General features: G+C 43.1%; 1 protein-coding gene across 10 annotated transcripts in view; it reads left to right on the top strand.

The window, feature by feature from the left end:
- The window catches only part of LOC134224687 (voltage-dependent calcium channel type A subunit alpha-1-like), a 168800-nt gene that overhangs the window by 102783 nt on the left and 51640 nt on the right, over positions 1 to 14377 (top strand). For all 10 annotated transcript variants that reach the window (XM_062704195.1, XM_062704194.1, XM_062704192.1 and 7 more), the window contains exons 2-3: positions 12745 to 12903; positions 13001 to 13273. In XM_062704195.1, the coding sequence (XP_062560179.1) occupies positions 12794 to 12903; positions 13001 to 13273 (383 nt within the window). In that variant the 5' untranslated portion in view covers positions 12745 to 12793. The remainder of the gene's footprint in view (positions 1 to 12744; positions 12904 to 13000; positions 13274 to 14377) is intronic.

Genomic DNA, 14377 nt, shown 5'->3' with positions numbered 1-14377 from the left:
AAGGGAACCAGGTCCTGGAAGTACCCGGAGGGTGGCCAATTTGATCGAAAATCGCCGAAATGTACTCCAGTGTACTTGTTTTGCAAAATCATGAAGTTTGATATGCCGCAAGATGGGTTCCAAGATTGAACGGATATTGGCCACTTCCCCAAGGGAACCAGGCCCTGGAAGCACCCGGAGGGTGGCCAATTCGATCGAAAATCGCCGAAATTTACTCCATTGTACTTGTTTTGCAAAATCACGAAGTTTGACATGTCGCAAGATGGATTCCAAGATTCAACGAAAATTGGCCACTTCCCCAAGGGAACCAGGCCCTGGAAGCACCCGGAGGGTGGCCAATTCGATCGAAAATTGCCGAAATGTTCTCCAGTGTACTTTTTTTGCAAAATCATGAAGTTTGACATGTCGCAAGATCAGTTCCAAGATTGAACGGATATTGGCCACTTCCGCAAGGGAACCAGGCCCTGGAAGTACCCGGAGGGTGGCCAATTCGATCGAAAATCGCCGAAATGTACTCCAGTGTACTTGTTTTGCAAAATCACGAAGTTTGACATGTCGCAAGATGGGTTCCAAGATTGGACGAATATTGGCCACTTCCCCAAGGGAACCAGGCCCTGGAAGTACCCGGAGGGTAGCCAATTCGATCGAAAATCGCCGAAATTTACTCCATTGTACTTGTTTTGCAAAATCACGAAGTTTGACATGTCGCAAGATGGATTCCAAGATTCAACGAAAATTGGCCACTTCCCCAAGGGAACCAGGCCCTGGAAGCACCCGGAGGGTGGCCAATTCGATCGAAAATTGCCGAAATGTTCTCCAGTGTACTTTTTTTTGCAAAATCATGAAGTTTGACATGTCGCAAGATCAGTTCCAAGATTGAACGGATATTGGCCACTTCCGCAAGGGAACCAGGCCCTGGAAGTACCCGGAGGGTGGCCAATTCGATCGAAAATCGCCGAAATGTACTCCAGTGTACTTGTTTTGCAAAATCACGAAGTTTGACATGTCGCAAGATGGGTTCCAAGATTGGACGAATATTGGCCACTTCCCCAAGGGAACCAGGCCCTGGAAGTACCCGGAGGGTGGCCAATTCGATCAAAAATCGCCGAAATTTACTCCATTGTACTTGTTTTGCAAAATCATGAAGTTTGACATGTCGCAAGATAGATTCCAAGATTCAACGAAAATTGGCCACTTCCCAAGGGAACCAGGCCCTGAAATCACCCGGAGGGTGGCCAATTCGATCGAAAATCGCCGAAATGTACTCCAGTGTACTTGTTTTGCAAAATCATGAAGTTTGACATGCCGCAAGATGGGTTCAACGATTGAACGGATATTGGCCACTTCCCCAAGGGAACCAGGCCCTGGAAGCACCCGGAGGTGGTGGTGGCCAATTCGATCGAAAGTCGCCGAAGTGTACTCCAGTGTACTTGTTTTGCAAAATCATGAAGTTTGACATGTCGCAAGATGGATTCCAAGATTCAACGAAAATTGGCCACTTCCCCACGGTAACCAGGCCCTGGAAGCACCCGGAGGGTGGCCAATTCGATCGAAAATCGCCGAAATGTACTCCAGTGTACTTGTTTTGCAAAATCATGAAGTTTGACATGCCGCAAGATGGGTTCCAAGATTGAACGGATATTGGCCACTTCCCCAAGGGAACCAGGCCCTGGAAGCACCCGGAGGGTGGTCAATTCGATCGAAAGTCGCCGAAGTGAACTCCAGTGTACTTGTTTTGCAAAATCATGAAGTTTGACATGTCGCACGATGGATTTCGAAGCCGATCTGCAAGTGACCATTTTTTCCGGGAGGGAGGTAACCCCAGTACTCCCCGGAATATCTCCGGAACCATGGCCATTGCACAAAAATTGACCTCGGTTCCTAAAACTATAGGAATTTTGTGATCGATTCCAGAAAATTTCTTGAAAATCCGTTAGAAATTGGCTGAGCTGCATGGTTTTGAATTTTGAGTTTTGTCGTAAAATGGGGGTTGGGGACGTACGTGTTAATGAAACCACACGTTAAAAAGTTACGCAGGTTACGGATCTTGGAGTTGTGTTGGATCCAAAACAGACGTTCAACGCCCATTATACGTCGGTAAATGCCAAGGCAAACCGCCAGCTGGGTTTCATATCGAAAATCGCGAAGAACTTCACTGATCCGCACTGCTTGAAGTCCTTGTACTGTGCGCTGGTTCAACCTATCGTGGAAACCGCTCCTATTGTCTGGACTCCGATTGACGTTGTATGGAACTTGAGAATTGAATGTGTTCAACGGAAGTTAATTAGAATGACCCTGCGTCACTTACCATGGCGTTTTTTTTTTAACTAATTTTTTTTTCCAAGTTCGTTTATTTGGTAGGCTCAGGCGTGTATAACACTTTACGGAGCCATGGTTCTTTGTGATATATACAATCAATATCATTTTATTGTACAGTTAGTAAGAGAGGGATAGAAGCCAGCGTACTCGTGGTGACTCGAGGTTAGTTTACAATGTTTAAGGATGGACGGGACTTAGGATCTGGGATCAGTAGATTTCAGCTTCTCATCTGGGCATTTGGCGTCAGGGGCGATGTGGCGTGTCGTCGTGCTCGAGGAATGGTTCGACTGGGAGCATCTTCCGGATGGCCAGAGCTACTACGGAGCTCTACGGAACAGAAAGGCAGAGACTTTGAAAAAAAAAACTTTGGAGAAATAAGAAAAATAACAAAATATTAGATTTTGATGACAGAAGAACAAAGAAAACCATAAATGGCTTGCATATAGACAACATCACGATGTCCCAAAACTCCTCGAACTTCCCTGAAGGGTTGTTTATCTAGGGCCACAAGGGTATCCAATAATTGCTCTCTGGAGGTGTCATTTTCCGAGCAGATTTGACAGCTTGGTACCCAACATGTTCCGGACAGCAGAACAAAGGGAACCGAAGCGACAATCTTTATCTAGTAACTAAAATATATTTTGATCGACCACAACATCTTGTTGTCCAAACTATCATGCCTCGGAGCAACGACCAAACTCACTGCTGTTTACACTCTACTTCAACGACGTTGCATCGAAATTGGGTTTGGATTGACTATGACTATCATCGTCTGCAAATTTTGTTAAACTTATTCATTACCTGGTGCCAGCAGAACGAATTGATGCTCTGTTATGACCTTCAATCGTTCAAAACACCCATTATTGTTTGATTACCGTATTAATGAAACCACACGTTAAAAAGTTACGCAGGTTACGGATCTTGGAGTTGTGTTGGATCCAAAACAGACGTTCAACGCCCATTATACGTCGGTAAATGCCAAGGCAAACCGCCAGCTGGGTTTCATATCGAAAATCGCGAAGAACTTCACTGATCCGCACTGCTTGAAGTCCTTGTACTGTGCGCTGGTTCAACCTATCGTGGAAACCGCTCCTATTGTCTGGACTCCGATTGACGTTGTATGGAACTTGAGAATTGAATGTGTTCAACGGAAGTTAATTAGAATGACCCTGCGTCACTTACCATGGCGTTTTTTTTTTAACTAATTTTTTTTTCCAAGTTCGTTTATTTGGTAGGCTCAGGCGTGTATAACACTTTACGGAGCCATGGTTCTTTGTGATATATACAATCAATATCATTTTATTGTACAGTTAGTAAGAGAGGGATAGAAGCCAGCGTACTCGTGGTGACTCGAGGTTAGTTTACAATGTTTAAGGATGGACGGGACTTAGGATCTGGGATCAGTAGATTTCAGCTTCTCATCCGGGCATTTGGCGTCAGGGACGATGTGGCGTGTCGTCGTGCTCGAGGAATGGTTCGACTGAGAGCATCTTCCGGATGGCCAGAGCTACGGAGCTCTACTGAACAGAAAGGCAGAGACTTAAAAAAAAAACTTTGAAGAAAGAGAAAAAAAAACAAAATATTAGATTTTGATGTCAGAAGAACAAAGAAAACCATAAATGGCCTGCATATAGACAACATCACGATCTCCCAAAACTCCTCGAACTTCCCTGAAGGGTTGTTTACCTCGGGCCACAAGGGTATCCAATAATTGCTCTCTGGAGGCGTCATTTTCCGAGCAGAACCAAACTACGTGATCGATGTCATCATAACCGGCACCGCACCTACATAAGTTGCTATCGACAAGGTTTATTCTGTACAAAAGTGCGTTTAGTGAATAGTGATTGGACATAAGTCTCGACATCACGCGAATGAAGCCTCGACTTAAGTCCTCACCTCTGAACCACGCTCGCCCAGAAACTTTTGGAACTATGGAAAATAGCCACCGTCCAAGTTCGTTGTGTGTCCAATTTCTTTGCCAACTTTGAAGAGTACTCTGACGGGCTAATGGGAAAAACTCGTTGCTCGAGAATTGTCTATCATAAACCTCACCCTCCTGTGCGCCCACCTTTGCCAGCGAGTCTGCCTTCTCATTGCCGTAGATTGAGCAGTGAGAAGGGACCCAAAAAAAGGTAATCTTGAATGATCTTTCGACCAAAACACGCATCTGCTCTCTTATGTTTGTAAGAAAGTAAGATGCGTGCTCAACAGGTTTCATCGACCGGAGTGCCTCGATAGAACTAAGACTATCCAAGAAGATGAAATAATGGTCTACGGGCTGATTTGAAATTGTCCCCAAAGCGAAGTTAATTGCTGCCAGCTCAGCAACATAAACCGAACACGGTTCCTGAAGTTTTCGGAAGGTGGTTGAAGTTACATTGAAAACACCGAAGCCAGTGGATCCGTTAATGCGAGAGCCATCAGTGAAATATCTGTTGTTGCAATCGACATGTTCATATTTTTCAGAAAAAATGGAGGGAATAGAAAGATTTCGAAGATGATCTGGTATTCCTTGAATAGCATGTTTCATGGACAGATCGTATTCATTTGAGAAACTGTCACTGGGGAAGTCGACTCGAGGTGGAGTATAACATGGAAGGCAAAGATCTGACGATATGTAATTGAGATAAACTCTTAGGAATCTTGACCGATAAACCAGCTCAAGCATATTATCGAAGTTATCTAAGACAAGTGTGTTACTTGTTCCACATTTGATGAGTATTCTAAGTGAGAGCTCCCAGTAACGGTGCTTTAAAGGAGTGACTCCAGCAAGCACCTCCAGGCTCATGTTATGCGTTGAATGCATGCAGCCAAGGGCAATACGCAAACAACGATATTGAATTCGTTCCAATTTGATCAGATGGCAATCAGCTGCTGAGAGGAAGCAGAAAGAGCCGTACTCTAAAACAGAGAGAATAGTCGTTCTATAGAGTTTGATGAGGTCTTCCGGGTGAGCACCCACACAATGTTCCGGAGATAGAACGTAGAAAATGGACCCTTTTCCGGCATTTCTCTATCAAATACTCAAAATGGAGTTTCCAGGTACATTTGGAATCAAACACGACCCCAAGGTATTTAGAAGATAAAGATTGGTTGATGTTATCATTCAACAGCTTTAGTTTCAGTTGAGCAGGGTACCGCTTCCTAGTAAACACAACCAACTGAGTTTTTTGCGGTGAAAACTCGATCCCCAAATGTCTGGCCCAAACAGTCAGATTATCTAGGGTACTTTGCAATGGTCCTTGCAAGACATCTGCACATGGACCTCTTAGAGAGACCACGGCATCATCTGCAAGTTGTCTGAGCGTGCATTGTCCTTCCAAACAATTGTCAATATCTTTAACATAGAAATTATAAAGCAAGGGACTTAAACATGAACCTTGGGGAAGGCCCATGTAACTAGTTCTGGAAGTTGTCAGAGTGCCGAGTTTGAAGTTCATTTGTTTTTCTGACAACAAATTGTACAAGAAATTATTTAAAATAACGGGTAATCCATTACTGTGCAGATTGTCTGACAGTACTTCTATGGAAACTGAATCAAAAGCGCCCTTAATATCCAAGAAAATTGAAGCCAATTGCTCCTTGTGCGCAAAGGCCAGCTGTATATCTGAAGAGAGCAACGCTAGACAATCGTTTGTTCCTTTACCTTTTCGAAATCCAAACTGAGTATTTGAGAGTAATGCATTTTGTTCGACCCAATGGTCGACTCTTGAAAGGATCATTTTCTCCAATAATTTTCTCATGCATGATAGCATGGCAATCGGTCGGTATGAATTATGATTAGACGCTGGTTTCCCAGGCTTTTGAATAGCTATTACTTTGACCTGCCGACATTCAGGTGGCACAATGTTGTACTCCATGAAACAGTTGTACAGGTCAAGTAATCGTCTTTTTGCGATATCTGGGAGGTTTTTAAGAAGATTGAATTTGATGTTATCGCATCCCGGAGCAGAGTTATTCGATGAAAGAAGAGACATAGAAAGTTCCAGCATTGAGAATGGTCCACCCAAAGAACCGGGATCATTGACTGATTCTCGAAATAGCGGTTCTGCTGGTACGGAATCTGGACAGACCTTTTTTGCGAAGTTGAATATCCATCGGTTGGAGTATTCTTTACTGTCATTGGTGGAAATGCGGTTCCGCATGTTGCGGGCCGTTTCCCAAAGTGTTGTCATTGAGGTTTCTCGTGATAGTCCCTCAACAAAACGTCACCAGTAGCTACGTTTTTTTGCCTTGAGAAGATTTTTGAGTTTTCTTTCGAGCCTCAAATACTCTTCAAAAAGCTCGGACCTTCCGTGTTTACGGAAGGCCTTGAAGGCATCAGATTTCTCAGAATACAACATAGTACATTCATCATCCCATCCAGGAGTGGCTGGTCTTCTGATGACAGATGTACTTGGAACGCGTCGTTTCTGAGCTTCTAGTGCGCTTTTTTGAATCAACTCAATAAGGAATCGATATTCATCCAAAGGTGGAAGAGTATCAGTTGAGTCAATACCAATTTTTACCGCCGATGCAAATTTTTGCCAGTCAATGTTCTTCGTGAGATCGAAAGGAACATTAACTGGCTCAGATTGTTAATAGCCACTCTTAATTGTGGTGACTATCGGCATATGGTCACTACCATGGGGATCTTGAATTACCTTCCACATGCAATCTAATGATAGTGAATTTGAACATAAAGACAGATCGATACGGCCTTGTTGACCATTTGGTCCTATTCGAGTTACTTCACCAGTGTTCAAAATATTCAAATTGAAATCGTCACACAAATCATAGAAAATAGGCGCTCTATAATCGTCATACGTTTCGCCCCATCCAATACCATGTGCGTTCATATCATCCAATATCAATACTGGAGATGATAGGAGGGAGACTGCGCTCCAAAAATGTCGACGATTAATAGAGGCATTTGGAGGAATGTACACTGAAGCTATGCAAAGATCTTTATTCTTCACATTTACTTGGCATGCGACGATTTCTAAGCCGGGAACAGTCGGAATGGAATTCTGTAGAAGGAGTAGCATTTTTGATCCCCAAAAGAACGCCACCATAATGATCATCCCGATCTTGGCGAATAATGTTAAAATCGTGGAAGTTGATTTCATCTTCAGAAGAAAGCCATGTTTCACAGAGCGCAAATATATCGCAATCGGAATTGCGAATCAAAAACTTGAACACGTCTAATTTATTTTTCAGACTGTGACAGTTCCACTGCAGCACAGTGATTGTATCTTGTATGGCCGTATTATCCATCGAAAGATACTTCAGATAACTTTCTACTGTTGGTATAAAGAGGTCAATGATTGGCCTCAATGAATTCGGAATATTGAACAAATTCAAAAAACGGTCCACAAGGTCCTTAAAGGAGATCAACCCTCGCGTGGACGGAATACTTTTTCTAGAACTGCGAATTTGTTTTTTTCTTTCGTTGATTCTCTTAGCCGGATGTTTCTTCGAAACATCGGATTTAGGCAATGGCGGGAATGCCTTACTGCAACTAGGATCAAAAGAAGCAGTAGGGACAGATTGCTTCGGGATTTTAAATAAACCCCCATTACCTTCAGATTTTGGCAAGCTTTTATGGATGACTTTTGTTCTCTTACGGCTCGATCCCGGGGAAGACGGTTGCTTCCTCTTTTCGGGCACGTGTACCTCCGCAGAATCATCCATATCGGCTGCGTCAGAGTCCAATTCATCAATGGAGATGGAATCATAATAATCACTTACACGAACGGTGGCTGAAATAGCAGTTGATGCAGTGGCTGTGGCGGATGTGTCTTGCGACTTAACCATTTCCGCATACGACTGCTTGGAGCGCTGTACCAACGAGCGCTTCACTTTTTGGGTGCGCTTTTTGTACACCGGGCATTCTTGCAAACCATGGGGAGGATTCAAACCACAATAAGCACATTTTGTTGCTTGTTGTTGGCAGGACTCCTCCCGATGCCTTTCTGAACATTTGCCACAACGTGGTTTGTTGTCACAAAACTCGGCAGTGTGACCAAGTTGTTTGCAGTTGGTACAGTTAAATACCCTTGGCACAAAAAGACGCACCGGAAACAACATATTTTCTATATCGACATATTTTGGAAGCATCGAACCGGCGAACGTCACCCGAAGCGAGCCTGATTTGGAATAAACCTTTTTACCATCTACCGTGGCTGCTGAATGCAATTCCTTGCAGTCCAGAATATCCACGGTAGATTGCAGGGCATTTTTTAGGCGACCTTTCCCTGCAAGCACATCCTTGCAAGTCAAGCTCGCTGCGTTGATTACGCCTTCTATCTCGACCTCCCGCGAGGGCACATAAACTAAATATTCAACATTGTACGCCCTGTCTTTCGCAATTTCATTCGCCACTTGGTATGTAGGTGCGGTGATGCGTAGTTTGTTTCTGTTGATTTGGTTGAATTCAAGCTTCGTAAAACGACGCGTCAAATCTCGTTTTATGCCCAGGAAATCTAGGCTCTTCACTTTCTGCCGAAAGTAAACAACCCAAGGCCCAGGCGAAGCCGCATGGTACAATCGTGTGCGCCCTGCATCTTTTGAAGGCACATTGCCTTCCATAGTATCTGCCTCCATTCTCACCCCGCAAGGTGGAAGAATGATTTTGCTTATGCTAACTTAAGACTAATAGCCAATCAGAAAAAAAAAAACTTAAAAAAAACTAATTTGATTTATTTTATCAGTCCCACTCCGAGCCAAGCAGATGGGAGAACAATAAAAACGTTTCTACTTATCTGCCTCTGCTGCTGTAGGTAGCAGCAGTAACAATAGCCTGCTTCACTGGCCTCGCCAGAAGCAGCTACTTCACTCGCCGACAGCGATCGCCTTGGATCCGTAGGTAGGAGCACACCACACAATAGCCTTTTCACTACCGAACACAATCCGCGATGAGACACAGCACACACGTCTGGCTCGTTCGAACTATCGGCACGGAATGAACTAATTTTATTTGCTAATTATCTAATACATGCATTCATCTCTTAGACTAGGTGTTCCGTGTTTTCTTAACACTATCATCCTGATTTGCTATGTTACGTTTTTAGTTATTATTAATACATTTCAATTGCCTCTGGCAGTTAGAATTTTTCCTCTGGTTGAAATGAACCATGTAGGAATTACAATGTTTCCAACTTAAACTTACCATGGCGTGATCCACTTAATCTTCCTCCATACCCTGCTCGATGCAGCTTGCTCAATATGAATACCCTCGAAAGAAGGCGAAACTGCAGCAAGCGACATTTGTGGCTAGACTACTGTGCGGAGAAAACGACTCTCCTTGGCTACTCGGGCTACTGGATATTCGTGCCATTCAACGACCTCTTCGACAACGATCTCCGCTGCAGGATATATTTCATCGTTCGTTCTTTGGACAGAACGAATTTTAAAATGCTTATCAAAGCATTAAAACACATTTTAGCCTAAAATTGTTCACTTTTTTGGGTTAGAAATTTAATTTACTTTCATATAGGTAACACGAAAGTTGAATTATTTTGATTAAAAAAACATGTGTTGATAAGGAGCCTAACATGTAGTTTTTCAAAATTCTAACCCTACGTATTTAAAAGTTTTCAACATATCACTGTCAATAACATTTTTAAAGCATTTTAAAATATACTTCCTATACTTCACCATGTTGAAAAACAGTGATTTCACGCACACGTCCGTCGCCGCTAGATGGCAACAGCGCGGCTGCGTCAAAGCGAATGTAGCGTACACACGCTCAAACACGTTGCAACAACATTGACTCCGCCCCCAAGAAAACGCTTGGGTTGCTGCTTTGTTTGACCGTGGGTAAAGTTGTTCAAACAACCATTTGACAGTTGGCGGCTCGGTAGGTTCTAAGCTTAGATGCAGAGTATGCGAACTTTGTTCGCCAATGAACCTTTGCATGATGACGTTATATGACACCATATGAGGGCATTTTTTACCCGTATTCAAATGGCGAGTGAAGTTTTATGAGGGCAATGTTTACATTTTATTTAAATGGAGTTTCTAGCTAGTGCAATCGTCTATGACAGGAGTACGGGGCCCTTGAGCACCACACGGCAAACAAATTTCTAATACGTATTGCTAGATTATTCATACCATTGCATTCTAAGCAGAAAATGCTGAAGAAAACATGAATTGGCCGGAGTTCGACCAAATAGCACCGAGTGCCAACCAAAAATTCCCCACTTTCCTACTCAAGTTTTCGTTTAGCAGATTTTATTGAGCATGAGCATGACCATGATGACCGTGCATTTCGTAGTTGCTACTCCGTGATCGACCAGAACAATCGCAATTGCACAGGGAACCAATGGATGGAAGCATGGGGATTTGCTCTCCAACCTCAATGTGCACAGTCCGAGAGCTCTAGTATTTTGGATGGTCGATAACAGCGCTGACCACTTCGTCACGGTCATCGGGGATATGAAGGAATGGATGATGCTGTCGCTCGCCCACTGTAAGCCGAGAACACCTCTGCACTCACCACGAGTTCATGCGGAATTTTATTGGAATCTGGGGGTTACTTTTTATGGCTTTGGTTAACGGGTTGCCAATGTTTTTTTTTTTTTTTCTTGAGCAAGGGTAAACGGAAATCTGCAACCAGACACCTGAGGAGGTACTCAGGTAGTGTGGGGATGGGTATGTCATGTAACTTTTACCCGACCCACTAAAACCAAAACCCTTTCCCCAGTCCGTACCCCCGGCCCGCAATTAAGCAATACATCAGGGGGGGACTATTGAGAACGCTCACGCCTATGCTAACGCACTTGACGTCAATACACACAACATCGACTTCAAGGGTGGCTACCTCACCACCCGTCGATCGCAAGCTATGATAGTAACCTAACGGTCCGTATCATAATCTCACGTGCACCCCGACAACAACCACCGCGCGTGAACCGCAATGACCTCTATATCTACATACTGAGGTCCCCGCAGCCCACCCGCGGCATGTTGGTTGTCGGGGTGAGCAAAGTGTTCACTGCATCACAGGTGCCCTTACTGCACTCGTTGGTTTTGCTCAAGACGCCACCACCGCTGCAGTTTCGACATAATCTGTTGAGATGCTGTGTTCACCGCATTCCATATAGCTTCTCCCGGCACATCCTCTCGACGAGGTTGTCCGGGGTTGTATCCATACCACTAATAAGCAGCATGGTATTGCGTTCTATCTCGAATCGCGGGCATGCGAACATCACATGCTCTGCCGATTCTACCTCACCTACACATTCAGGACACTCCGCAGAATCTGCGAAGCCAAACCTGTGTAGGAATTTCTTTTAAGACAACACCTGTGTTAAGTGGAAGTTGACATGACCATGCTTCCTATCAACCCAGTTGGACACATCCGGAATTAGTCTGTGGGTCCAACGACCTTTAACTGCGGTGTCCCATGCTCTTTGCCGTTTGAGCAACGAGGCTGCTCTCTTTACACGTCGCACTTGCACCGAGTCCCTTTCGTTGTAGCACTCCACATCCTCCTCTAAGAGTGTGTCGATCAACATCATTCCAGCTATAACGCACACCGCCTCATATGATATGGTGCGATATGCGCTCGCGACACGTAAGCACATCAGCCGGGTTGCCAATGTGATAGTAATGAAAGGGTCTAATTCGATACCGAAACGAGCTTTTTTGCTCATTTCGAGCTTTAACAGCTACCTGCTAGAACTAATCAAGTTGTAGGTATAGAGGATAGGAGATGGAAACGGTATGAAAGCCCATTTCCAGTTCTAGCGATTGCTAGAACATGATAAATATATGAAAAGATACAAAGTAGAAGGAATGGAACGGGCCTGGGATTGAACCCACGACCTTCTGCGTATGAGGCAGAAGCGGTAGCCATATGACCACCAAGACCGTTAACCTATATGGCCTCCAATTTAGCATCTTATGAGACATCATATACGATCTTGTGTTGACTGGTTGACTTCGTTCAGCAGATTTTATTGATCACAAATTGTATCGGATATCGCTCAACCCTTCAACTTTAGTTATCCTTCAATAAATGATGTTATGAATAGAAATGAAATGATTTCCGTTTTCTCTTTATGAACAAAATATCACAAATCAGTCGAAAGCTGCTTGGTGTGGTTTGGCAGACCCCGACCAATCAAAGTGAAACGTTAGAAAAATTATGTTGTGTTTGGACCTAACGGAATGTTCACGCAGAGTCATACCACAACAAAACATTAAATGTAAATAATCAGGCCACCGCGAAACTTCTCATAAAATACCTTATTACCTTCAAATTGAACGAAAATTCAAATTATTATTTAATTATGGCAACATGACAATGGCCATGTTTGATTTTTTACTGTTTCTGACAATCTCTAAATGTTATGATATTTATCATATTTACGATTAAAAAAATCGTTCCATTCAATTGAAATACCTATAACGATTCCGAACACTTTTTTTATTCCACAGGTTAGCAGCGGCTCAAGAGGGGGAACTTCCTGGCAAGGACGGGAAGCAAATGGGTCCGAAGAAAGGAAAAAAGGGCACAAGTCCGAGGCATCGAACCGGTCCACCCCCACCCGGACCTTCATCTCTGTTCGTTTTCGCCGAGGATAATTTCATTAGGAAGTAAATTGAATTCTCACTTTTGCCCATTTAATTCAATACACCACCCCGATCCACTAACCGAACGCATTTATTTTTCTCCCCGCGCTCACCCACGAAGAGCAACCAAATTCATCATAGAATGGCCACCCTTCGAGTACGCCGTACTGTTGACAATCATCGCGAACTGCGTCGTGCTAGCTCTGGAGGAACATCTGCCGCACGGCGACAAGACCGTGCTGGCCCAGAAGCTGGAGCTGACCGAGAGCTACTTCCTGTGCATCTTCACGATCGAGGCCGCACTCAAAATCGTCGCTCTCGGGCTGGTGCTGCACGCCGACTCCTACCTGCGCAACATCTGGAACATGATGGATTTTTTCGTAGTGTTCACGGGGTAAGGATGAACGTTTCGGGGATGGTTTTTATGTGGTTTTCCTTCTCGTATAGAAGTCCTATATATGAATATGTGAATAATTTAGAAATGGCAGAGAGTGAGTTCAGCAGTTTGTTCTATGAGTTGCGTGGAGGTGCTAGAGCTTCAATAGAAGCAGAAACTGTTTCGGATCCACGGGATAGCCGCAAGTGTTTCGATAGGTCTAGAGTTTTCTGCATGTAGATTAGCACATTTAGCATTTGATATTTTGAGACATAGACTGTTAGACGAAATATTCATTGTTTTAGGAACCGTTTCTGGTTGTTTTTGAAATTACTTTAGAAAACTGTAGAGATATTTTTTCATTATTACAAAGACCATTGGATGAGTGATTTGACGAAAACATTTAACAATGGGTGGAGTGCACTGCATATGATTTAGGGAAATTTCGTTTGCATTTATATGGTCCACATGAGAAATTTTCATATTTGATATAATTCGCATGAAACTGTGAACTAAAGTTATCAAAACTCAGTAACACCAATAAATTATGACGTCAATTTCCTTAAAATGTCTTATCAAATGTTTTCTAAAATTAGGCTCTATGGCATTTGAGATAATTTTACTTTATGTAATTTCCCTTTTCTGGTGAACAATTATATTTGAAAATATTTCCGATTTTGTCATTTTGAAATTCTATTTAAACACAACGCTCGTTATGAACAGATTTTTTGAGAATATTTTTCAACATTTTTAATGCAAACTTAATATTATTCTTGTAATATTTTCTCTCATTCTACGTAAGTACGTTTTAAAAGGCTAAACTAGTAGGAAATATTTTAGAATTAGTTGGTGAAAATCATAATATTAGAAAACTCTCATGTAGTAATTTCCACAGTTCGTGATTTATGGAGTCATCTCGAAAATATGCACTTCCATGATATCTATTTGGAATGCAACACATAAGCATCCTGGTTCACTCCAGAGCTAAACATAGCTAGGTTACCTCGATGTCTGTTACCGTGATTCGCATACAGGAAGTCATTAAACCATCAATAATAATATGCACAAGGAGCTCATAGCCTAAGAAGGATTGTCTTCAGAGTTAGACAAGAACCGACTATA

The sequence above is a fragment of the Armigeres subalbatus genome, chromosome 3 (genome assembly GCF_024139115.2).
Source record: "Armigeres subalbatus isolate Guangzhou_Male chromosome 3, GZ_Asu_2, whole genome shotgun sequence".
Classification (NCBI taxonomy): Eukaryota; Metazoa; Arthropoda; class Insecta; order Diptera; family Culicidae; genus Armigeres; species Armigeres subalbatus.
Note: the sequence above shows the minus strand (reverse complement) of the source record. Positions and strands in the feature narration are given on the sequence as shown.